Here is a 27,779-nt window from a genome sequence, read left to right as displayed (position 1 = left end):
GCATACGGCAATTTAAGTGAAGTTACATGGTAAATTACAGTGCAGGATGGATCAAAATTTTGTAACCATATTTTTAAGATGCTGTAAGCTGTGCTGCTTAGCTGCCAGTAAAGCAAGATATATTAAGCATAATATCTATTAATAATAATTTCTATTAATAATATAATAAGATATAATAATATCTACTAATAGGTAATAATTAATATATATTATGCTTAATATATATATATATTAAGCATAATATATATATTAAGTGCCATATATTAAGCAAAAGTGATATTGGACTCTGATGAAGAAAGTATAATTTTTCTGTTGTTACAGGTATAAGTATTGTGCTTTTGCATATTCCCATGTATTACTTATTACAGAGTTGCAAAAAGAGTTAACGCATCAAAAAGGGAATTCATCTGCAATACATTTTACAAAGCAGGCAGCTGGTGTACTTTGAGTCTCCAGGAAAGAAAAAGTACTTCAGATCTTGAAGATACTGCAAACTGCTGTTTTGTGTCCCTGCCCGTGGCAGGGGGTTGGAACTAGGTGATCTTTAATGTCCTTTCTAACCCAAATTGTTAGATGGTTCTGTGATCTAGGAACAGCACTCTTGATGAGGTGAGATTTAAATTTAACAATTCGAGGCGTCTCAGTACAACTTCTTGGTTTAAAAGATGGTCTAAAACAGTCAGCTGAGGAAAAGAGCTCTACTGCAAAGCCATTCAGAGTAGCTAATGTGCGTACCTAGAGGCAAAAGACATGAATATTCTGGCAACTTTTAAAAACTGTGTATCCAGATTTCCCAGAATTGGTTTTTCCAAGATTCTGGAAAGCCTAACTTAGCTGATATACAGCCTCCTCAGAATACATACACACAAAAAAGTGATATTCCCATTACACATATTTTTGAGCTTCTGACGATCTGAATGCTTTTGGAAACTTCCTGCACAAACTCATTCCTTCTGTAGCATCTTCAATATCAGTTGTATTATGTACTCTTTCACACATAGACTATTTTCTATTTGTTTTTACCTGTTAAGTTGTTCTTGAAGTAAATCTAATCGATTCTCCACTTCCCCGTATATAAAATCACTTTCAGTTTCACAGATTCCCCATGTAACATGGGATAATGCTGGCTGAACTGGGGAGTCCTGGTACTCCTGGATGTTCTCCTGCTCCCAGTTTCTTTTGTTGATGTCTGATTAAAAAAACAAAAACAACATATAAAAGTATAGTTTTATATACATAGATTTAGAGAGGTTGACACTTCTCAAGCATCCCATTTACTGAGTTTCTCAAAACATTGGAAGTTAAATTGGTACATTAGCCAGGGAGACTGAACATCTCTCTTTGTTCCTTAACACTCCTTAAGGAAAGATAAAAGTGGTCACATACAGGCTAACATTTTGAAGCTGCAAATAAACAAGCAGCTTTTTCTAGTCAGCATCATCAGAGTTCTGCCACTGAATGGCTTCTCTTTAGTTTTGTTTCAATTATTTTACAAATGGATCCCAAATTTTCTCAGTGTATTTTTTAGCAATTTTTTTATTCAATGAAAATAGAAATTCTTGTTCTAACCTAAAGACTTTAAATGATGTCCTTGAATATCTTTGATAGTGTGCTTCAGAGGCCTAAGATGCCTTCTCTTGCCCTTGAATGTGCTACTGAAGTGTATTCCCTGCTTAGTTCTTTGCTGTGAAAGAAGGATTTGCTGCATTGAAATTGCAGCACTGAGCATGTGGTACTGTGCATTGGAATGTCCCCTCCAGAGAAAGGTGCCAGGCCTCAGGGAGCTGCCTTTCTTACCCATAACTGCAACACTTCTTAGGTTGGAGAAGGGTAATATGTTTTCTCTGAGACAAGGGCCATTTAATGCAGCTCATGCTGCTAGCAAAAGGGTACTGATTATTATTTTCATAAAGGAAATTGATTTTCATTGATGTTGCTTTTAGCATCATTACTCTCCCACCCAATCCATTCACCTCTGTTTAAAGCACATCTCTGAAACTCCTATGGTACTGTGGGGTGAAAGGTGCCTGTTCATTTTGTTTAAGGATTTCAGACTCCTAAAAGAATAAAATATTCAGCATTTCTGGGTCAGCCAGAGATCACTTTGATATTAAATGAAACTTCATGGTAAACATGATTTATCTAAAAATACTCCTTATATGAGTAATTTATATTTTTTTCTTTGCCTCCAGCCCCTTGTGAAAAAAATGATGATGATTATTCCAGGTCTTACTCTATACCTGCTGCACCCAAATTTCATCCCTCTTGACCCTCTCAGTTCTTGGATCTCTGTGACAAAGCACTACCAAACAGAGCTCAGGGATACTCTTTCCTTTTGCTTGGACTTCTGGTTTGGGCTATTTCTCTTTCCTCTCTCAGTTTACTTAATTTATGCATCTGTGGATTTATTAATTAGTTATGTTCTTGGCTTTATGCCATTTCTCCTGTTCACCAAGTTGTTGAAAGGTTACACCTCAATTATCATGGGGATATACTTGTTGTACTTATTGTATAGAATGAAGATCTTGCTGTCACCTTTGCAGAGGCTACAGGTGACATAGGTTGAACAGTGCTTTTTCTACAGCAAACCCTGCTCTCCATAGCCTTTGTTTACTCTGAGTTAATCAGTCAATCAAACAGTAAAAATGGTCAGAATCACTCATTCTTCTTTGATGTGCTAAAAAAAGTCTGTTTAAATTTTAACATCTGCTCAATACTATTCCCATTAGAGTTGTATTTGTAATTATTTAACTACAGGAAGTTATACAATAAATTAAACTTCTTGTTGCACCCAGGCTGCTGCTTCAGCATACAGCGGGGCAAAATCCTTGACTGCTTACAAGGCATCTGCAGTTGGATTTGAATCCCACATCAGTCCCTGAAAGATTTGCTCAGAGCTTCTCCTTACACTTCTCTTGGCACTGCATGCTGTTAACTCAGCATAGGTTACATTCATTTCACACTTGTGAAATTTTTCTAAGTAACCATAGCAGCTAGAGCCATGTTTCAAAGAGAAGAGAAAAAAAACCTCACAGTGTGGGTGACATGTAAGAGCTTTGTCCAAATGCTAATAGCTAATCCTTTTCAAACATGTCATTGAGCAGTGTTTCTCTAAGTAAAGAAAAAAAAAAAAAAAGAAGTTCCCGCTCAGATTTAGTATTTCAAGTAGATTTAGCCAGGAAGGGGAGCTCTCACTACATGATTCCAAGTGGAGGAGATTTTATTCTCTCTCTTTTTTTTTTTTGTTGTTGCTTGTTTGTTTGTTTGTTTTTATCAGACAAAAGTCATTATTGTATTATCTGATCTTTGGTTAGCAGGTGGTAGAAGGTTTCCTGGAGCTGTAGAGTGTTTGAATTTCATGTGACAATCAGTAACTGATTTTATGCACTGGGCAGAAGCAAGAAGAAAGAGATTTCATCTTGGCTACACAGAAATCTGTTCTGCTTCTCAGGAACTTAAGCCAATGGAAAGAAAGAGATAAAGGGTGTCACAGAAGCATTTGGCAATTTGGTTTTAGGAGGCACATGTGGTACAATTTGCAGTGTCCAAGGAAAAGCTGGAAATCTCTCCTCAAACTGAATGAAGCATCCTATGAAAAACTGAGGGGTAAAGTTTCAAATTATGACTTGAGGTGCAATGGGTTTTGTAGATCCAGTAGACTTATAAGCAGTGAATTTCAAGAGCATTTCACTGCTTTTTAATGTCCTGTAAAAACATAGTAAAAAAATTTTTTTACACATTGTAAAAAAAAGGATGTTGGTTATTTTAAACAATAAGTCATTCATTAAAATCACAGATTTTCAATGCCATGGATTATCCTGGGGAAATCACAGCTGTTTTTTCCCCAGAATATGTATTTGGAGACTATTGTAATAGATGCTTAATTTGTGACAAAGCAAATGATTTGGCACTGAAACAACAAAATAAGTTCACACACGGTAAGCAAGTTAATACTCTATAAAATATGGTGCAACTCATCTAAGTGTCTTTTCAGGTATTACATATTTGTTAATAATCCCAGAAAACCCCATCAGCAGCTACAACTGTATAACCAACTCAGATCTTCCAGGGTTTGAAGAATCTTAGACTGGAAACTAAGTCAATAAATGTATCACTAGGTTCACCAGAAGAATTGAAGAATCAGTCTTTTAGCCCAAATAATGACCAAGTGAAAATAGAATTTCTTTTTTACATAGAGCTAACAGCTACAGAAAAAATTCTCAGATCTACACAAAAGAGCCATATGTTCAAAATTTAAAAGTTGCATTCTAAGATTATGAATGAGACATTTATACTGCTTCTGCCAAATTATACAATGCATTTTTCATTTTCTTTCCATTCATTGAAGTAATGACCAAGGCTTAAAACAAAACAAAAAATAATTAAATATGTATCAGTCACAGTGGTAATGAATTAGACTAGCTTTATACAAGTGCATTTGTATCCAATATTTATAAGACACTATAATATATGAGGATACATAAAAGCAGAATTTTTTTTCACAAGTTTATTATGTTTGTAACTACTCTTATGGTAAGTTATAATCAATCTCTAATAGCAGAAATAAAAATTTAGTTTAAAAAATTTATCAGGAAAAGCTAATCTTATTGACCTTGAAGGTTTTATAAATGTTGCAAGAAAGCTCATTACATCGCATAACATTACTAGAAGGGCTAAATTACAAAGTGGGAAAAAGAGTGTGGTCTTAATCAAAATTTGTAACCTTTAGATATGCTAAATTTAGCTCAAATAAAATCTGCAATAGGTTGCCTTGGAAAATGTTGCCATAGCTGCAAGGACACATTTCTGGCTACTGGTAGGGGGAAGGAAAGGTTTCCAATTGCAGTCTGTATGCAACAAGTTTATGTGGTGTGGATTTATAGGGCCTTAACTTGAAGAGATGACACTTCACATATTCATACCTCTGAGATGTTAAAATCATTGTTTGGTCTAATTAATCATTAGGCTTATTTAAAATGATAGCCTAGAAGCCTAAAGTTTATTAAATGATGGTTAAATGGTTAAAGTGTCTCAATGGAAACTGCTGAGGAAAACAGCATTAAACAATAAATATGTAATTCTTCCCTTCAGACTGAAAGAATTACAAATGAACTTGCAGCAATATTTAAATTGTATATTAATACAGGGTTTTCCATTAATTTCCTTTCACATCACTGAGAAAATTAATATTTTAGTATATTAGATGTAATTTTAATTATGTGATTTAAGTCTATGTAAAAGTATCTGAGATTGTTAAATAGTTTCTGATCATTTGTCATACACAAAAGCTCATGTCTTTATTCTTGTGTGTTACTTATGGAAGTCATGATTTTCTTCTGCGTGGTGTAATGGCACTCCTTTAACCAACAGGTGCAGCAAGACAGGATAGCCTTCTTTCAAGCTATTATGATTTTTTTTTCACTTAATTTTTGTTGTACCTTGTCAATGCAGTGAATAAAATTAGTTATCTGAAAACATATTTTTGGTGCATGTGCAACTATCACTAGGTTTAGCGAGTGTGACTCTCACTATCTATAATTTTATACTGTCATCAACCCTGGCACATCAAATGTCCTTTGGGATATACTGTATTACTTTGAGTGCAGCTATCATCAATGGGCACTCACTGGAGTCCAACACTAGTGGACAATTTTGTAGTTTTTTAAAATTATTTATGTAGTTCAGTTACAAGATGATTTGTAGCAAAACCTACAATGACTTTTTGGAGGCTGTACAAGCCAGTCCCACAGAACTGGAATCCAGTTCCCACTGAATTAAACTATATTAATCCTCTTGAGAAATGATATTTTTTGATCTAAGATATTTTTTCTTAAGATTTTTGGAGTAAATATTATGTAAAGAATCAAGACAACCATTCAGAAAGTTATTTTTGTTAATCAGATTAAAAAGATGTCTGCTAAAACTTTACTAAATAGAAACAGCTGGATTACCTTTGCAAGAAGTGCTTCTTTTGTCAATAAGAATTTCTTCTGTGTCATGATCCATTTCTTCAAAGTCCATCTCTGTGGTTTTCTCTGTTACAGATGGGTAATCAGCTATCCCAGAGAACAGGGGCTTTTGCTCATCTTCAATGGAGGACACAAAAGATGATGACCCGCTTTTTTTCTCCTCAAAATGTTTCTTAATAGATTGATAGTATCTGGTACTGTCTCCTGAGGGTTCAGGATCACTCTGATCATTCTCTTTGAAATAATCTGTGAAAGAGAAATAATTGTATCCAAAAATAAGCAATTATTGAGAGTTTATTCTAGTTTATTATGGTCTGAGGATGGACACCATTCTTATATCAAGTAGGAAGTTCACTGTTTAGTAGAAAAAAAATACTTTAAAGCCTTTTTTAGATTCTTCTGCCAGAGGAATTTTATATTTCTTTTGAAGTCCTGGAAGACATTCGTATGTATGTATTCCTAGTCCATAAACCATAACTTGTCTTGCAAAACTTGTTTGTATCAAAACAACAAAGGCTTTATCCAACACAACTTCCCTGTGTACTCTTTTTTTTTTATAGTGAGGATGAAATTCGAGGAAGCCTTGTATTCCAAAGTTTACAAAATATGAAATATTTCATCCTGTCTTCTAATTACTCTCATTACTGGGCATTTATTACAGTCTTGACAAGCTAACAGTAATGTATATTAGACTTGGTATCAGAAATACTCATTTAAGTTATTCTCACATGAGAGAATATTTGTTGATTATTCTTTTCCCATAAGAGGCATTAATCAATTACCTCTAATTAATACTAGAGGTATTAATCAACCACTCATCCCCAAAATATGCTCTCAGAGAGCATATTTCTCCATGTTTATTATAGGGCTGATATGACAGGGAGAAATAAAAGGAGGGAGTTCCTAGTCTGACTTATGGGATCACTTCAAAACACCTTTGCAAAGTAGCCCAAATTCCTTACTCTCTAGAGCTGGAATTCTCTGAACATCCAATCTTTTGAATAGCAGAAGTAAACAACATTCTGTGATATATATGGTAGCAGTATACCAGTCAAGTTGAGAGTGAATCTTTCATTAATCATATTCAAGGACTGTAGTGAGCAGGAGCAGGAGCAGATTTAGTCCTCTTAAGAAATGGCAAGTAAGCCTAGATTTAAGCAGATATCTTTAAAAACATATTGTAAAAATGAAATAGGAGTTAAATCCTAGAATAATTATTTATTAATATAAAGAAGTCTTGATCTCTTTTCAGCATAAACTTGAAGCTAATTTCCAATTCAATATTTGGTTTTACCTATTTTTAACTGAAATGTCAAGATAATTTCAGTTCTGCTATTTATTTAAAACACATTTTAGCAGGGTAGTCTCAACATCATATAAATACTGTAACTAGTTTGCATTAAGTTCCTGGGGAGACAGCATGATTTCCCATCTGCTTTGTGCTAATTACTAATCAACATAGTTCTAGAATATCTGGAGTCTTTATAGCCTACAGCAGTGGCTAATCCAACATTCTGTATATTCCCTAGGTTTCTTCTCTGTTTTCTGGTAACTATAAGGAAATGAAACTGTGGCTTCATCTAATTGTCTCTGTCTGCACCTAAAAAGAATGCAGTATCTGTAAAAGAGCACCCTTCAAGTGTCCAGAAATCTGTGAGCAGCGAGGACAGGTAATGGTAAAGAAAATAAACCAAATAATAAAGCAAAATAAACCCAATAGCAAAGCAGGCCTTCTGTACCTGTACCCTCTAGAGTCTCCAAGGGCAATTAACACCACCCCAAGCAGAGATGACATTACTGGGCTTTTGTTAAACAGGACTACTGGCTGTAAGTGATATTGGTGATGCTCAGTTGCTGCAAAATTGTCAAAACAACTTCAAATGGACTGGCACTGTAAAAGCTCTTGGGGGATACTCAGACTCAAGTGCCATGTTCTCAGCAATTCCATCTCCAAAACAGTACAAAAGCAAAAGAAAGATTCATCAGAAAATTTTATTATAGATGTCTCCCATGGCATTTCTTGTGGGAATATATTGAAAACATAGTCACGCTACAGTAAATTGCCTTAATTACTTAACGTCTGACTGACTTCAACCTGTGAAAAAGACCTTCTAATGAAAGCTTGAAATTACCAATTTTTAGGGTAATTTTATATGTTCATGGGATTTTGTGCACTAGCAGCAGCTGTAATGAGCACTCTGTGGAATACAAATCAAGCAGTGGACTAATTTTAAGAAGGGGTCATTGAGACTCTAGTGAAAAAAACAGTTTAGCAGCTGAAATATAGCAGACTGTCTTCTCTCTTATATTCATAAAATGCTAAAATATTTAGAAACATGAAGCCAGATTCTGCTAATAATTACTCTGCTGTAAAACCAGGAAAATTCAGTTGATATCCCTCCATCTATATCAGAACAACAGAACACATTATTTTCCAATGCTGTCCAAGTATTATGAACTCACTGGCATGAGAAGGAAGGCAGAGATCTGTTGAATGTAGGCTCCTGCTTATTGAAATCAGATTTGTTCATCAGCTGACCTATTTCAAAATGGACATCTTTGGCTTCACTGCCATTGCTTTATCTTCTAGGCATCTGGCTATACTCAGTGAGTCAAAAGTTGTTTTCTCTTTTAAAGGCTCCTATTTAATGCTAAAAATTATTCTCTCTGGAGGATAATCTTGTGACACTTTGCACCTAGGGTATGAATTAAAATAGAAAGGGCTCTATTTTATTGACTCTTCAGGACCTGATAACGGTGCAAGTTCTGTACCTCAGCTCAACACCTTAGCATTGCCTCTGTAGCTCAGTGGAAAGTAAGTTACAAATAATAGATAGGTAGGGCTTTTTTTCAGAATGTGAATTTCTCCAATTTCTCCTTCCTTTTGTAATGAAATTTAGTCATTGGTTTGGAATAGATTTTCCAGAAAAGAAGACTTATCTAACCGTGTATGTATGGATATGTTCACTTTCTGCCACACAGAAAAGTGTTTTAAAAGCTTTATTTATCCCTTTCTGTTCTTCTTCTGAATATAATCATTAAACCCCATCTTCCTCTCCTCCCCCTGTACCAGTTCCAGTGTTTTCTCTTTCCTTTTCCAGTAAGAAAAATTGCACTTTCTGATTCTGAAAGAGCTAGAAACTGTTTTACTGAAGATGATTATTTTCATAACTTCCTGCTTTACCAAAATGTATAAACATTATTTACACTCTATGGAACTGTTTTGGCGTGCTATGTGTTTTGGGTGCTTGACAAGTTTACAGGCAGTGTCCTCTGACCTTTGCTGTCTGGAAATTCCAAAATCTTCAAAGTAATTACCAGAAGGTTTTGTGTCCTGCTTTTTGCACATACGCAGTCAAAGGAAGGGAAGAAGTGAGGTTGTCACGAGTCTGGGTCAGAGAGCTATGACAGTGACTCACAAACATACTGGCATTAAAATCCTACTTCTGCTTCATGGGGTGGTGACCAGACATCAGACAGGTTTCTTTTGCGTGATATGGTTTGCATATGGAAATTTTGCATTACTCAGGTAGGGCCAGTCTGCATAATCTAGAGGTATTTTCTCTTAATATATCAGTCTGCTGCAAACAGTATTGGTGAAAGTGTCAACAATACATTACCTATGGAGCAGCATTGTTTAATACTGCTGTGATTTCATTAACTGGAATTTGTCATCATTAATCAAGCCAACTATATAGCCTAGTGTTTCAGAAGGTAGCAAATTTTTACTCCCTTTTCAGCTAACCAATAATTTGCCAGAAGTTCCACCAGACCCTTGAATTTGTGTATCTAGATGTCCTGCTTCAGCACTTTCAATTTCATGTTTGTTGACCTGTCAGACCCCAAAATCTGAAACAATACCAAAGATTTACATTGGCTTCTGAAACCTGAACTGTGAAAGTTCTTGGATTCTTTAGCACATGCTTGTTTTTCTCCTTCTTCCTCACTTCTACTCATTATAGTTCTCTTCAAATATCCCACCTATCTTTAGGACCCCCTACTTAGAAATGTACTGTCGGATATGTGTGTGGTATTTGACTAACACCAAGGAAAATGTTGTCTGTCTAGTAACTATGCAGGAAGATCCCTAGTCCTAAGAAAAGTGAGTTGCTGGAAGTATTTTGGGAAAGCTTAAACATTTTGTCTTTCAGTAGTAAAAAGGTTTATATGTTTTTTTGTGATTGTTTTTAATGATTGAAAATTTGTTTCATTCTGATTTCATTCATAATTTGGGAGATTCTAAGTCTGCTGTGGGTCGATATAATAGATTAAGCTAGATAGAAATATAAATGTAAACTAGTGAGATTCCATTGTTATAGAATTTCTGGCAATTTTACTGAAAGTTTCCTGTAGATTCAATACTGATAGTGGAGGAAATGAACTGTACTGCAGAGAGTTTGAATTACTGTTCTGTATCAGCACTGCTTGGGAGTGTTTGGTAAGTTAATCTGTCCTTTGCCATGTTTCGTCTCTGACCCATGAAAGTTTGGATGATTTTGGAAACAGGGAACAGCAGAGGGTATTGAAACCTCCCCATCATGATGAAGTCCTTATTGACTTTTCCATAAGGATCCGTGTCCCTATTTTTACAAGGACTTAGAAAAGAGCTAGGTTTTGAATAACCGAATTTGAGACACATTTAAAAACCCAAGAATTTCAAAGGTCAAGGGAATATGAAGTCCTTCATTTATTCTTTTGTGCCATTTTCAGTACAATGAGATGTTAGGGATGGAGCGACAGCCCTCCATCTCCATTTTCTTTGTTTTGTCTGTTTTTGTGTCAATGGTAACCAGATAATGATGGAAGGACAATTATTAGTTTCTATTTCAGGAAATTATGCTATGGGGGAAAAAAATCGGAAACAAACAATTCTAGCAATGCACCTCTCAGAATGGATTTAGGGCAGAGATCAAAACAATTCTCTTATCAAATTTAGAATTCTCTTATCTTTTACAAGGGATTCAGCTTTCACCATAGTACTATTATTACTATTTTTTTCAAAGGATAGCTATGGATATGTGTGACTGCACATAACATTTTGCAGATTTGGCCTTTGGAAACAGCCTCTTTGGGAGTAACTGGAAACAAGACTCTTCTGTGGAAGCTCCCTGAGGTGGCACCTAGGCAATGTGATAACAGCAGAAACACTAATAGGAGCAGATGAACACTGCACTGGGGGGCTCTCTGATGACTAGGCACTTTTTTTCTAGGGGTTTCATGATTAAGTAAGATTTTGGGGGCATGAAGTCTTGTTTCCAGCCTTATGATGCCAGCCAACACATTAGTTGTTTCCTGAGCATTTAATGACCTAACACTCCAGGGGAATGTTAGAAACTCTTTGCTAATTAAGCCCAAGCCAACTTCATCAGCAAAATACTAACAGTTTAACACAGTTAAGTAAGAGCTTCAATTTTTCTCTACATTCTTACCTGACTTTCCTTCTGGGAACATGGCACAGTGCTTGTCTGAGCATCTATTAATAAAGTAAGCATTTAGATAAGTAAGCTGAGGGTGGGGACAAGAATGGGAAAGAACAGGGCAGGGGGTGTTTCCCCATTCTCTTATTACACCATAGTTTCAGGCAGGAGCATCAGTTCCTGAAACGTTTTCTTGTCTTCTCTATCTAAATCAAGAGCCATGGGCTCTAGATACTTTGTGTAATAAAGCTGTGTTAATATGGCTTGGCTTCTTAGCCTGAAAAACACCTACAAGCAATGAACACTAAAGGTAGTTACATTAATCAAGATTCAGGTAGAAGTTTTTTAGAATTCTGGCTTTTGTGCTTACTTTGAGAATTGATGAGTAGACACTTTTTGTAAAGTCTGATCAGGAAACATAACTCTTCAAATTAAGCAATATATGAGTTTACTAGTTAATACTGGTTAATAATATTTTAAGTTAATAATATTTTAAGAATGAAACAAAATGTGTTTTATATCCCCCTTGATTGTTACAGTCTGTGTCGACATGGACAAATGCAAGCCCCAGGGTAACAAGAATCTGGGAGAACTTTGCTTAGTGGCAACTTAACATCATATCCATGGAGCTAAAATTTTCTTGTTATAAGTTTCCTGGCCCAGCTAGAACAGTCACTAGAACAGTCCCAAGAAGGCTAAGATTTTAGAGCCAGGATTAACAAAAAGTTAAACAAGTTGCTAGCAAAAATGATAATGCTTGACCTTCAGAACAGTCTTTTCAAAGCCCCAAGTTTTCAGGCTTTCTGTGAGTCCCCTTACACTATGCATTTTCATATATGGTGCAACGCATATATTGGATTTTATATTGATGTAAACAACTCTAGAAATGCCCTATTCAGCATGGGATAATAGAACTGCACATGGAATAATAGAACTAGCAGAGCTAAAGAAAGTTCTTGCCTGAATGTACTTCCCTTGAAATTAGCTAACTCACACAGAACTGCTAGAAGTAAATGAGAAATGAGCAAGAAAAAATTGTATTCTGCACTGCTAAAAATGACAACTGAGTATAGATGGCACAGCTCATTGTCACAAAGTTTTCAGCAGGAGGCTAACTTGCCAACCCAGCTGAGAGCTTTGTTTGGAACTGCCAGGCTGGAATGCTGCTAATTTTAAGCAGTCTCAGAGACTTCCTTGGCTCACTGTCAAGGATCTATGGCAACTGGCTAAGTCTGCACCTGCACCTGTGCAAGAAGTACCATCCATTATTCTGAAAAACATGCAGTGAATTTCTTTAGGGTGGGAGCAAGTGCAAGCTGCTACATAGTGGGTACGTTCATTTTTGCAGGGGACTTCTGAGACTGCAACCGATTCTAGAAGCCAGAGAACAAGCTGCTCTCTCAAATAGTCTCGTAGCCTCTAAAAACACACTATGACAGAGCCCTTATAAGCCTTCCTAGTTAAGATCACAGGATAGAAATGGTGGAATTATGTATATGTGGAGTGAGGTCTTGTGTGAAAGTGGAGAACCAGGGGTACTAATGCAGATGCATAAAAGAGAGCTGTGTTGATTTTGTTTAACCCCTCATAAAACTTGTGCAGGAAGAGTTACCATGGAAACAAGGTCCAAATCAGGCTAGCATGAACTAAAGGCTGAGATAACACAATCCCATTTTTAGCACTCCAAAACAGAGAAAACATCATGCTCACATTAAAGATGGAAAAAATGCAATTTCAAGCTGCATAATATCCTAGTAGGTCAACAGCTGAAAGTAAAGAATGCCAGCAAGAAGAGCATTTACTAAGTGTGCCTCTAATACTTGCAAAATAAAATATCAAAATATAACAGTAAGAATTCTGGGAGTCTCTATCCTGTTTAAACTATAGTTCTGAAATCAAAATATGATTTTCATACAACAAGTATTTTTTTACCTTTTGACACACTGTGGCCAGAAATGCATTTTTCAGCTGTTTGTTCAGAAACTGTGTCTTTTCTCCTCCAGTTCTGAAAAACTCTGCAGGATCATCTCCAAATATTTATCATTATAAACTGACTATGCTGGATCAAAATAAGATGCCACTCCCTCCTACATATAAAGGGTTGAAATCAATAGAACATTACTTTAAAAACCAGCAGTACCTCTAGTAGAACCTACTTTACAACCTCAAAGAGGATGTGGGAAGGGACACAGAAAAGTAACACTGAAGATCTATGACTATGAGGTGTCTGCTGTGGCCATGGGAACACGTAGAGAATCTGAAAAGAGACCAGAGAGGGGCAGTAAGCCGCTGGAACAAAAGTGCACTCAGTACTTGGCAAAGGACTCCTACTAGTTTTATCTTCTCCTCAGATGGACTTCCAATGTACCTCACTTCTGCCTAACCCAGTTATTACCAGGTGCTGTACGATCATTGCCAGGGCTAAGGAGCCTGCCAGTCTTGCCTCTTCTTCCCCAACAATGGAAGTATTTTTTTCAAAGAGAAAACTGTGGGAAATTATATTCTTTCAAAAGTAATGCAAATAAATGTTTCAAAGAGGATGTTCAGTGTAATTGACTGGGCAAGAACCATAAAAGCCTAGGGGTCTTGGAACCTCACTGACACCTGAGTAGCCTATTTGTAATTCTACAGCAGGCACAACATAAAAGATCACTTCCATCTTGTCTAGGTAGCAGCATATGTTTTCTCATAAGAAATGTGAAGGTTAGTCAGGCAAAGTATCTCTGTCAACAGATTCTTTGTGAAGAGCAGATTGAATATTTCATGAGGACATTTTCCTGACAGATTTGTTGTCGGTCTTGGCTTCCTGCCCTAAAGATGCTTCTTTGATCGAACAGGGATGTCATTGTTCTGAATAGCCACACTCTGGATTAGAGTCTCTTCATTGAGCATTATACCTGCTATGGATATTTAAGCTGTTCCCATTTATTATCAGCTACTCTGCTACTCCATAAATTGGTTATGCTGCATTTAGGACTGAGGTTTAACTGTGGAGTGTGAAAGACAGGCATAACAGAAACAGTAATTTGTCAGACAAAACATTCAACCATAAAAGTGCAATAGGATTCAAGGAATTGTGTTTTTCCTACATAAAAATGAAAATCCATGAGTATCAGTTTAGCTGTCTTCATGACTGTTGCTGTCTGACCAGATCTACTGTCTACAGTTTCCAGTATTGAGCAGTACTTAATAGTGGTAAAAAAGTCTAATGTTTCACTGAATTTTCCTTCATTAGGTTTACTCCCAAAAGCTGGTAATGTAAATGTAAGCACATGAAGTATTACATAAACTTTTGCTAGGACAACCTTTTACACATTACCATATGGATCCAAATCAGACTATGGTGAATCTATGGTGTCCTGAAATATTTTTAATTTTTAATTTTTAAAATATTTCAATTCCAGGGAGAAACACCACCTAGAATCAAGTACAACAAAGCACTTTGCTGAGGAGATAAAATAATCCACAGACCAGGTTGTCCACAGTTTAAAACATGGTGTCTCAGAAAATAGATATTAAGAGATAATTTACATATATATATATATGCATGCCTCAGTGGCAGTAAGGCAGCTTAATGTTGGAACAGCTCTTCATAGACAGATGTGAAGTCACAGAAGTGTAAAACATACATATTCTAGTTATACATAAGCATACAGGAGTTAATGCACAGAGAAGTTTTGCTGCCCAGCTGGGTTCTCAAGGGCTGCTCTAGTAACAGCCAACATGGACCACAATGTACCCAGCATTACCAAGTGAGATACCAATGAATAATGAGGCAGTGCTGTCTCATGTAAGAAATGAAGTTAATTACCTTTCTCTATTTCACTTTGGAAGGACAATTTCCGTCTCCGTATTTTGCAGTTATCTCCATCCGTATCATTGGTAGTTTGTGATCTTATTACGAGGTCAGACTTGATGAATGAAATATGAAACAAAATGACAGATTAGTCCCATCTAAAGAGGGCAGATTTGCAATAGGTGATTGACTGTTAATCATGTTCAAGCTTTAAAAAAGGCAATATTAAAGTCAGCCTGCATCAGCCTCTCCATCACCAGCTAATGAATGGAATTGCCCAAGGCTAACATGAAAAAAGTTTATGCAAATTGAGCAAAACCAACACTGTCCTCACCTGATGGTGAAATAAAATTTTACTGATAATAAGTTTACATGGAAATACATATGTTCATGTGCTATCGACTTCTCTGAACTTGCACAGACCTGGTTTATGTAACCTTAGACAAATTAATGAAAAAAATTAAATAACCTCTAACAGAGAATGCATACTTTTTCAAGAAGTAAAGTGGTAATTGATTGCAATTATATTTATATTTAACTGATGGTAATGATTATAAAGGTTACAGTTTGCAATGATTATTAAGGCTATATTTTACAATAAATATAAGCCTGACAAGCATCAGGCACTTTACCTCATTATTTTATCTTTCTAGACCCTCCCTTCCTCTTTATCAGATTTAGATCATTCAGATCCTTATTTCTGTACCAGAACACAATGTTGTTTTTTTCTATCCATCTTAAGATGATTGCAGTGCTTTTTTTTTTTCAGTAGGTAAAAGATGCATTTAACTCTTGTTTTTTTTACTTTAAGAAATTTACAAATTAGCAAATATAACACCAGTTTTGCTCTTTGTGTACGTACCCACGTCATTGGCTTCAACCTACTTGCATTCCCTGTGCTAGTGAGGTTTCCCAAACCACTCAAGTAAGCAGATTTGCATGTGGGAGAAGGGCAGAGGAGAGCTGGGAAGCATTTACATCTTTCTCTATTCCTTCACTTTAAACCTAGTGAGTGATGTGCTTCTGTGGTGGCCCACTGGTGGAACAACTGCAGGAAGAAAAAGGTACTTTCACACAAACAAGAGGGCAGGGGCAGAACTTGAGGCAGAAGCACCTATTATTCTGATAACAAATTTAGATCTGACTGGTGTTTTGAAAATCAGAATGTGGTCAATGCTTCTTTTGGGGGCATGCATTTCTGGATTGCAATAGACAGTGGAAAGTAAGTGAAATTGTTGGAGAAAAACAGTGATTTTGCAATCTCAGAAGCATGGTTTAGCCTCTCCTGACTTTCTTGTCTCTGATCTAAGGAAAAAAATAATGATAAAACATTGATGACAATGTAATTGCAAGAATAATTTCTCAGACTTAAATCATTAATGTGAAATTATCCTCAAGAAATTATTCAAAAACATTCTGTTTTAACTTAAATTTATCACTAGACCATACATTCATTTTGTTGTGTTTAACATGTAATTAATAATTATGACCTTTTCAATGCACAAAAGGGCATAACCAAAAAAAAGGATATAATTGGTCTTTTATTTTCGGAGTGATATTTTATTAAAAAATGGTCATAATAGAAAGAAGTGACATTCCTTGTTAGAAATTGTATTTGTTATAATTTTTTTACAAATAAATCCACACCTGATTAGCAAAACTGTCCCTATGATTTGCATGATTTGCAGCCCACAACTTTAGTGTTCTTTTTCTCATTTTTTCTTAGAAGGCCTTTGAGGCCAAGTTATGTTAGTTCCTTCACACTGAACTTCTGTTTTTCTTTAAGGGAGCCAAAAAATGGCATTATCTCAGAAACAATGAAATATAAACCAGTCATTCTGTGGGCAGTCTAGTCCCTGCCTGGTGGCCAGAGCTGGAGTTCCTGCAATCTTCTGGGGAAGCCAATAGCCTCAGCAGCACAAACTATGCAAGAGAATTTCCACTCCCCCTTTGGCCAAACACCCACTTCCTTTCCCAAGTCAGAGTAACCCTCTCAGTCTGAAATTGGGAAACATTGGTAATATTTTGACTTTTCCTGAAGATATAATTTGTACAAAAGGGGACACTTAGGACAGTCACTGTGGGAAAAGAGACCAAGAAATGCCTGCAAATCTGAAGACTGAGTGAAAGTTGAAAAGTCTTTTGTAAGTTTTTAGTCCCCTAGGAGGTAGAGTGCATGCTAAGATAAGGGAATTAACAGTTCATATTTGAAAGGCAATTAAATATTTTCTATTGCTAGACACAGAAGGAATGTGGATAATCTGATTTATCCTTATTTTATGGATGTACAATTACATTTAGTGTCAAAAGTACCCCTTGTGGTGACCTAGGCTATAGTCATCTAATAAAACCATATTTTCCATGGCTTTAACAAAATCCCCCGGGTGAAGTCTTAATACTATTTAAATATAGAACCAAATCCTGTTAGATTAACATCATCTGAATAATTTCATTGACTTCTGCTGAGTTTAACTGACTTCAGTAGAAGCAATGAGGAGAGTATATTTTTTTAATATAGGATTTTAGCTTTTCATTTTGTTAGTTTTTCAAATGCTATTTTCAAGTATTGTTACTGTGGGACAGATTTGGCCCAATATTAAGAAAGAAAAATCCCTTATTATAGGTACCTTTGCAGTTTCATCTCTCAGATTAAAAGTTAGCTCCAGATTGGTAAGGAAGAGATCAGAAAATTCAGGGTACATATCCAAAACTTCAAGTAGATCTTCTCTCTGGATCTTATGTAAGTCACAGTAAGTTAAAGCTCTCACATCTGCATTTGACTTTCCTGGTTTTGCATAAAGATGTACCATCTCTCCAAAAATATCATTTTTCCCTGCAGAAAAAAAAAATTAAACAGAGATTATTATTTTAAACATGAATAAGCCTTTACATTGAATGATGTATTTCTTTATGACAGAGGCATAGAATACTTGGTTTTACATGAAGAGATACAGTCAGATTCCCATCGCACATATATTAAAAAAAAGCAGTATTATTAAGTATTAAAAGTGAAATTATTAAGATCAATGATAATACATGAGCATATAACTGGACTAAGTGAACGTTTCATCACAACTTTTCTTCAGTTTCACCAAAACAACATGATTTGAGCAAGTTCCTTTTTTCTTTCTTCTAAAAGCATTATTTGGTAATTTCAATCATATTATGATGGCAAAGATGTAATTTCTATTGCCCAGTCTAGTACAGGACTTGTCTGGTCTGTAATACCATTTTGTTAAGAATTACATGAAGGAACTGACTGTACTTGAAATATATTTTCGTAGAAAATTACTTAGTTTTTATATTTTTTGGAGGGAATACAAAGCTTCTAAGATGCAGGAGTTCTTTTGAACAAGCTCTTTAAACACATCTGCCTCTGTTTTGATACCATTACGATTCTTCCAATCAGGGTTGATACATTTGCAATAGGGGTTTGTTAAGATTTTCATCTCTATTTAATTGCTCATTTTTGCCAAACTGCACCTAAACTTCATCCATGCAAAGCAGTTTCAGCCATGAAAAAAGTGAAAGTATGCTGTACACTAAGGGTTTCAGGGTTACCTGCAAAATGGGGTTGGGGAGGCACTAAGAAAACAGTTGTGGAAAAAAATGGTGATCATGGCAAGGGAGAAACAGAGACTGGTAAAAAAGAATACAGTGGTGATTTTTTGGTCTCTGTTAAACATTTGTGCCTTTCACACTGGGCTACTAAGAGCAGTTTTGGTTTTTCTGTTTTCTAAAAAGGAAGTTGAAAAGTGCAGCTTAAAAATGCAAAAGGTAATTTAAGGGCTGATTTATAGCAAGGATCTTGAACATGGGAAGATTAAGAGAAAACCTGATTACATTGCATCTATTCTTTAGAGAGGAAAAATTACTTGGTATTCAATGCTTCTAGAATATAAATAGGAAAGCATAGGAAGAACCAATGAAAATAAATTGAAGCAAAATAAATTTATACTGGAAATAAAGCACACATTTTTAACAATAAGGGTGATTAAATATGGAAATAAAATGCCATCAAAAGTGATCTTATTTTCATCTCTTCATATCTTCAGAGCAAAACCTATAGTTTTTACTTCCTAAAACAGAGCTCATTAGATATAACAGTCACAAAATATGAAATGTAACAGGAATCAGTGACAAAACAAGGGTTTGCCTATATACTCCTTTTGCCCTAAATGTTTATGAATTCAGAGGTCCCTATTCAAGGCACATAAAACCTTCTCTGCAATAAGAATATTAATAAGAATATCGTGGGCAGATATTGATGGGAAGAGATATGCATGGCCCTGCAAATAGCTGATTTTCTGCTACAGTGTGAGAGCACAGGGATCTCACGTGCATGATATGAAAATCTTGTCCAGTCTGCATCTTTGGCCCAGGAAAAAATTGATGAATGCATATAATTGTCAGTTTGCCTTGATTGTAAGTGCAATAGAAATAGTACAGAAATGTACATGTTTTTGGTGTGAGAGATGACTTCTTTGATGAACCACACTGCTCATAATCAGGGCAGGACTCTTACAGTTAAGTAAAAACCTCACAACGTTATACTTGCATGCTCCCTACTTTGTTTGTGCCTAAAGCTGGCCCAGCTGATGAGCTGCAACAGCAGGAGATGATAAATTATCTTGATAACACTGTCTAAACCTAGGGAAGGATTGCTTTAGGCACACCTTTGTTCTGCTCACACATCCACCCTGCAAAGCATAAACAGAATAATCAGTCAAAGTATAGCAACATACTGCCCCCAGCCCACATCTTGCTTCAGCTGCTTTTCTGAGTAGAAGTTCCTACAGTGGCCAATTAACAGAAAGACAATATACGAATTATATTACAGCTGGTATATGCTTCTGTACATCAAAATCCTTACTCATCTACTCAATTATTCTCTGCATTCTTATTATCTAATATAAAATTGGGAAAATTGGTAGTTGTGTTATGCAGGGTTTTAGTTATTTTACTTTCCGTACTGCTATAGCTAACCAGCTCTAGGTGAGCTCCCAGCTGGACTGAGCCAACTTTTTGGGAAAGGAAATGAGTAACTCATCATGCTATACAAGCAAGGATGTGTTAGTAAGACAGATAGGGGAAACACTGGTGTCATTACTTCTAGATAAAATTAATCTGTTATTCTCTTCTTTTCCCTTATGCCTAGTGGGCAGAAACAGATATTTCTGAAACTCTCTAGAAGACATTTTGAATGCCCAGAGTAGATTGCTCCAGTTAGCAAAGAGAGGAGTTTATGTGTCTCAATACCTTCTTCATTGTTTAAGAACAGAGTGGCCTTGACTTTTGATCTTGCAGCATAATCAGAACTGGAATAATTAGATATCTGCTTGCCTTAACTTGCAGCTTGTCTTTCACCTAGGGATTAATGTGACTAAAGATAAATCTTTAGAAATCCAGAGGTCTGGGCTCTGGTGCATGTGAATTATTGCAGTAATGTAGATTTTTCTTCTTAAATTATTTCTTTGCTTGATTAAAAAAAAGTAGTTAGTAAATATTTACAAATTTTCTGTCCCAGGAGCAACAATAAATTTTTTTTGAAAATCTAACTGTTTTAATATGCCTTGTAATAATGTACTTACCAAGAATGGCTACAACAATGTCACTCTTAAGGATTTCAATGGAGCCTCTTGACACAAAATAAAGAGCAGTGAGAACATCTCCACAGTGCACTAAAGTGTCTCCAGGAGGTGCATGTGTTGTCTTAAATTTCATAGCCAAAGCTCGAAGGCAGCCTTTACTGGCCCCCCGGAAAGCTTTGCAATTCTGAAGCAAATTTTGGTTGAGGTGCAGACAAATGTCAGCTTGTAAGCATTCTGGAAATCCCTTCAGGACCTGGAAAGACAAGCATAAAGATTTCATGCGAATGCTATGGAAGTTCTTGATAGAATTTTTGTTTTCTTCCTGGACAAAAAGGAAGAAGTGACCTACAAATAGACATAAAAGGTGTAGGAGTATTAAAATTCAACAAATTCATAGTGTTATCTTTATTGCAAAGCTTTTACAATGTGAGTACTCCTATAAATACTAACGTATATAGTGGTTGCAAAATATGCTATTAAGTTTTCTTTGATTGCAAGAAATGGTCTCAGGGTACATGAATGACCATACTGCAGGAAAATAACAAATAAGACAGTGAAAGGGAAAGTCTAGACCTAATTTACTTTTCCATTATATATTTCCATATATCTATTTCCTTTTTATCAATTGTCAAAGTACCACAGTTATTATATGAGAGGTTTTTTGCTGAAACCACCATGGTATTTGTAAAATGAGAGCTATATGAAGAACATTAGGTATTTTTCAGAGTGAGGGTATTTTATTAGGATTTTCATGTTAATTATAACCCTCTTGCAAGTGTAGGACTTTGATTTTTATCAGAAAGAAAGCAACATGACCTATTGAAACAACAATGTTTGCAGATTTACATAGACAGATTATTTGCTCAGCAAACAACAGGGCTACTTGCTGTGGTCCTTGCTCATCTTTTACTCAGAACAATGGGAGTTTGCCTGAAGTAGAATCATGGGATTCCTCTTGGGTACCATGGCAACATGTTAATTTTGTTTAGAAGGAAAGGAGTTATTTACAACATGGTCATTATCTGTGACCTTTTCTAAGTTCTCTAGGATAATACAACTCTGATTGTTTTAGAATCTATAAACATTTCTGCTACTGAATTCATGGGAGTACTGTGAGTGACTCTGCACATGCTGACACAGTATGACACACCACCTTTCTTTGTTATATCCTGTTACCTGCTGTCAGTGGTGTGATTGGGTCATAGGCTTTCCCTAGGGACAGCTACAACTGCTGCATGTTACTCAAGGCAAAATACGTACTGATGCTACAAGTCTTATGAATATGTGAACAGGACGTATCTCTTTGTTATTAGATCAGTCTATTATTTCATCCTTGTTTATCCTCTGCACTGTTTTTAAATAAATTTGTAAACATTTCTGCAGAGAAAAGATATATCCAAAATCCATTCACTTGTTGTTATATTAATTTCTACTTCAGCACAAAAAATCCTGTGTACTCACTCTCATTGCAGAAATTATTCATAACTCATATCCCTTGCTGGTGAAAATGAACACATTTCTGATATGAGGCTTCTGTCTGCACAAGCCGAGTTATGTTGTAAAAGTGAGATATTAGAACCTTTAACAGTATTGAAATGTTTTTATGATTGCTAATGGAAATCAATGCTGTGAAATAACAAACAATATTTTAACACACATATATAGAACAATTTTTTGAGTCTTATGGCATTACCATATGAAATCTATACATCATCAGAAAAAGTCAGCATTCAACAACAGTAAGCAAAATGAAATAGCATAAATGAAAAGCTTCTGTGGCATCACTCTGTTTTCAGCATCTATTACATCACTAGAAATAGCTTAGTACCCAATTATGCTTTTTAGTATAATGTAATTATATTGAAATAAAAAAGCTGTAGTTTGTAGGAACTTATTTGCTCAATGATAGTGAAAAACTGAGAAACAAATATGTACAGCAGTGAAACAGGAGAAAAAGAATTGTGTTTATTTTGAAATTGTTTTCTAGTCATGTGAGTGCAAAAGACCTATTTTGAATTAATTTGTTTGTTATGTATGTATCTGAATATAATTTAAACGAGCTCCATTTTTTATAGGGTATGAAATAGGAAATGTATTTTGAATTCAGAACTACTTACAAGAAAAGTGTATTTGAATTGTTAGGAAGTCATGAGCAGTTAGATTGCATTTAGAATAAATAGTTTTAATTTTTCACATCAGCTGTTTATCTGATTTTCAAGGGATTGTATTTTACCATTAAGCAAAACCCATGCAGACAATGTGTGTTAGTTTATATTTCTGAAGATACTTTGGATATTCCCTTATAGAAATAATTATTTTTACAATTAATTTATATTTGTCATGAAACTATTCTAAAATCATTGCATATCAATTGACAGTTATTTAAGTGTCAATGACATCTGAAAGATACCAGCCTCTTTTCAAGCATCTGTGACTAAAAAGGTCCTGCTCCATGGAGCTTACACTCTAAAGTAGTTTTATACATCAGAGACAAAAACCATCTACTCTTTAATATCACAGTTTTAAAATGCCTAAAAGGAAGACTAAATAACATTGGTTTCCAATGGAGATTATTCCATTAATACAAGCTTAGAAATTCAAGAAAGAAGCTGATTAGAAGATAAATTTGTTAAAACAATGGTAAAGCCTACATTACCAAAAAGAGCTTACCATATTGCATGCATTGTGTGTGGTGAGGTGTTTAATCTAAGTCCAGTAGGTGACATAATAGAGAATTTGATGTTTCCAGATGAAGTTTTATGCTGTGCAGTACAGACATTTTGCCAGCCCAAACTCTCAAATATTTGTTACATTCACTCTCATATTCTGATTTCATTACTGAAATTCTATTGAAAATTATGTTATGTTGTGAGAATCAACATCAACATCAAATTTGTACATGCTCTGCCTATTCTAAATATTAGAAAACCATTCATGCAGTCTTCAAAATAAAAAATCGAAAATTATAAAATTAGAAGTGCTGTTTAATAATATTATTATTAACGAAAACCCAAAACTAATAAATCATTTAAATACAGATTTGACTTTCAATTGTTCCATTCTTTCCTAACATATTTCTATTGTTATACACAATATCTCCTCAGTTGTGATTCCACGGGGCCCTGGTGAGAAAAATCTTGGATTCTTATGGTTAGAATAATGTTTGGAATCAGAAGTCATGCATAATTAAAGAAATACACACAGATATTTTTAAAAAGACATGTAATAAGACATAAAATCAGATTTAGCCCTCCCGCCATGACAAAGCAAAAGTAAAGGAAAATCAGTTAAGATGCTGTGACCACAGGCTGCAGTTGTCTGTCATTGATAGTTATCAAGTCCAAGTTCAGTTATTTCTTCCTGTTTGGAATGAAACTTACTCCACATCACATAACGTTGATTTATCTACGTGGCATGCTTACAGATGAGGATAACGCCATCCAGAGAGATGTAAAATATTTTACACAGAATAAGTAATTGCTTGTGAGGATAATAGGGACATGATTCATACTGCCTTGAAGAACGTGATCTTTTTATGAGGAGAGGGAGTCCAGCTTCATTAATATCTTTTCTCCGGATGACAGCAAGATATCACACATTTATCAGGCACATTTGTGACAACAGATTTGGACATATCTTTGTGCCTTAATCTCAGGCAGCAAGCAAGTGTTTGGGCCAAAGATAACCTTGAGGTTTTTTGGATAAGTTATAAAATTCATGACAATTTTTAGATTTTTAATTCTCAGTTCTGGAACAGATATTGATATAGGACTCATAGAAATATTTAGAAAGTATTTAACCTGAAGTAAACCATGATATTAGCTAGTTTTTATTAAACATGGAAATACCACATTCCATACCAACAAAACCACAGAATGATTGAGGATGGAAATGATCTTGTTGGAGAGATCATCTGGTCCATCCTCCCTGCTCAAGGAGGTCTACTTAGAGCTGGTAGCCAGGGTAATACCAAGGGCTTTCAAATACCTCCAAGGATGGAGATGCCACCACCACTCTGGGCAACTTCTACCCGTGCTTAGTTATCCTCACAGAAAATATGTGTTTCCTGGTGTTTGGTCAAATCCTCCAGTTTCAGTGTGTGATAATTACCTCTGGTCCTGTCACTGGGCACCACTGAAATTAAACTTTTTCCCACATTTTTTACACCCTCCCTTCAGGTATTTGCTCACATAGATGTGATCCTCTGTGAACCTTCATTTCTCCCATCTGGCTGAGCACTCCCAGTTCCCTCAGCCTTTCCTGGTATGAGAGATTCTCCAGTGCTTGTTGCCTTACAATCAAAGATACTCTTTAATTCTGCATATAATCTTCTGTCACACATTTTCTCTGCTGAAATATAGGTGGGATCATTAAAAACCAAACAGCAGCTGAAGAGAGCACAAAAGTGCTCTTGTGTGTTGTGCTGTGTTTGGGATATGTTGAAACTAGTGACTAAAGCTTTCTTGTCCTAGAACCAGTTTAGACTTGTTTATGAGTGGCAGGTGCCCAGCATATAGAGGGAAAGATAAAGGGATACTCCCAAGTTCCTCTGAGAATTTAAGATGACATAAACTGAAAGAGTATTCTGGTCCTTCTCCACTTTGTCAGATTATTCCAGCCTTGTCATGATCTCTCCTTGGGAAATGGTTTGAGAAACTGATCCATACAAAAAATTAACACAGCAAAAATTTTGAGCAGCTGAAGGTACAAAGAGGCAAGAGTAAATTCACTTTGTGTCATGCCCACACATACTTAATATGTATTTGGTTCTCACCCTCATTAGAGAGATCTCAGGCTATGTTGACATTGGCATCACTAAATGCTGAATAAAGTTCTCAAAATATTTGAATAATAAAAGTTGAACTTCATATTAAAACCTTTCATTTTTATTAATCTTTTGTCTTTGTTCAGAAACAATTAGCAAAATTAATTAATATTAATTCATATATTTGGTGAAATAACCTATGTATTTAATTTTTATGTTTTTGCCAGCCACCTAATTTTAAGGCTAACCTGATACTCTTTAGCTGCACAAATTGCACTGCTTAGATTTTGAATTAGGATTTCTGTCCTCCAGCAGCTGTTTCCTCTGATGGAGAATAGTGTGGGATTTAGTTCCATCACAGACATTTGACTCTTGTAATTGAATAACATCATCCAGGCTAAACATTTCTGCAATTCAACAATTTTATTTCTAGAAAGAATTTAGAATTTACTATTCAATATTCCTGTGATAATTAATTACAGAAATTAATTATTTCTGTGAGTAGAAGGTTGAAACATTTCCAAGCGTTTTCAGCATTTAGAAAAGAAAGAACAGGGTCACAGCTGGCAACAATACTGCTCCAGAAGCTCTTGGACTCCACATAGAAGAAAGAATATTTCTGAAAAATCGTCTTTGTAGAGAATGAGTTTTTAAAATATTCAGTATGTTTCCTTTCAACAGTTGAGAGAGAAGCAGTATGTGATAATGAGCTAATTCACCTTTCAATGAGATTGAAGCCTCACAACCTTATCAAGAATAGGATGTTTTGCTTTCAGTCATCACCACAACACAGATGTGTGACATCTTTATGCTGGACTTAGTGAAGCTGCAGTGGACCATTCTTCTACAGTCCTATTACAGTTTCTGAGTATATCTGAATAGTGATCTCTGTGATATGATACATTGCTGAACAAGGCAGATGGAAAATTATTTCGGTTTCTTCAACTGTTGACTCCCTTACCTAGAGAAAAGTTTTAAGTCTATAGAAGTTGAAGATTGACCAGATCTGGGTATTTCAAAAAATACGATAGTTGAAAAATTAATTGCTCTTCTTTTGATATGTTAGACCACAAAATATAATAATGCACTGAGAAACTGATAAAGGATCATTTAGAAATAGGTGGACATCCTTGAAAATATTTTTTAATGAGGTCTTATTTTTTACACTCAATTCTTTGGAGGCGATCAGGTTCTTAAAATTGCCTCTTTTAGAAAATGAAAGAACAGGTTTATGGCTAGTCATAAGGTACTTTGTGGCTGGTTTATATCTTGTGATTTATGTTCTAACATATAGGCAAGTAGCAGTGCCAAGTTCCAACATGATTACATATTCCCTTTTAAGGTTTAAGGATTTACTGCTAGATTTTGTTCCAAACACATCTAATTTGCACTAGTCTTTTGATGGTACAAAGAATTTCTCCTTGCTGTTTTTGAAATTCTTATTTACTTCTCTAATCCTCTGCTTTCAAATACATTAGTGGCACTGGTTCTACTGCTAAAACTGGTTTTATTGTAAGAAGTGATCACAGTGGGAGAAAAAGCAAGAATGAAAAAGTGTAGTGATGTAAACCAGGTGTCAATGGCCAATTTCTTACAAAAGAAGCCTGTTCAAGGCAATGGCGAATCTGGCCTTTATTTGCTACTATAGAATTACTGGTTCAAGATAGGTGTGTGCTCTATTGTACTTGTATGATCACAGTGGCCAAGACAGTTATGACAACAGTAAAATGAACCAATTGCTTGGATGCTTGCAGGAGAAACCATACACTCATTCATAAAAATTCCGATTTGTGCTCCCCTTTCGTGCTATTGGACAAAACCCAAACCAAAAGGACATCTGTCCCGCACCCAAAATTTTAATTAATGTTTACACTGGACTAAACACTTTTCAACTAGTAACAAGAAGTAACAAGAAGTAACACTTAGTTACTTCTTCGAACTCTTTTCAAATGTAAAACAAATCAATAAAGCTATTCAGATGCATGGAAGATCCATGGAAAGAAAGGATGGGACAGGATTGTAAAAAATACATGCATAACTTAAATATCTCAAACACTAAATAGCTAATCTTTTTAGGGTAAGCATCATAGGCATGCCATTATCAGTGCTGGACTGATAACATAGGAATGAAAGAGGAAAAAGAGGGCAAAAAGAATTTGGAAAAACTAGAACAGAACAGTTAAAATGATTACAAGAATTGGATTCTTTGGGACTGGTGACATCTTTCATGAAACAATATGC

At 35.4% G+C, this 27,779-nt stretch overlaps 1 protein-coding gene across 2 annotated transcripts in view; it reads right to left on the bottom strand.

Annotated features, from left to right (window-relative positions):
• The window catches only part of KCNH7 (potassium voltage-gated channel subfamily H member 7), a 208,083-nt gene that overhangs the window by 6,117 nt on the left and 174,187 nt on the right, over positions 1 to 27,779 (bottom strand). For both annotated transcript variants that reach the window (XM_054277503.1, XM_054277504.1), the window contains 5 exons: positions 20,774 to 21,026; positions 17,810 to 18,015; positions 15,198 to 15,297; positions 5,952 to 6,215; positions 1,024 to 1,189 (listed from right to left, as the gene is read on the bottom strand). In XM_054277503.1, coding sequence (XP_054133478.1) covers positions 1,024 to 1,189; positions 5,952 to 6,215; positions 15,198 to 15,297; positions 17,810 to 18,015; positions 20,774 to 21,026 — 989 coding nt within the window. The remainder of the gene's footprint in view (positions 1 to 1,023; positions 1,190 to 5,951; positions 6,216 to 15,197; positions 15,298 to 17,809; positions 18,016 to 20,773; positions 21,027 to 27,779) is intronic.

This window comes from Melozone crissalis, unplaced genomic scaffold, assembly GCF_028551555.1.
Source record: "Melozone crissalis strain CALT ecotype California unplaced genomic scaffold, PUWL_Pcris_2 ptg000023l_1, whole genome shotgun sequence".
Taxonomy (NCBI): Eukaryota; Metazoa; Chordata; class Aves; order Passeriformes; family Passerellidae; genus Melozone; species Melozone crissalis.
The sequence above is the reverse complement of the archived record's forward strand: the minus strand, read 5'-3'. Positions and strand labels throughout refer to the sequence as shown.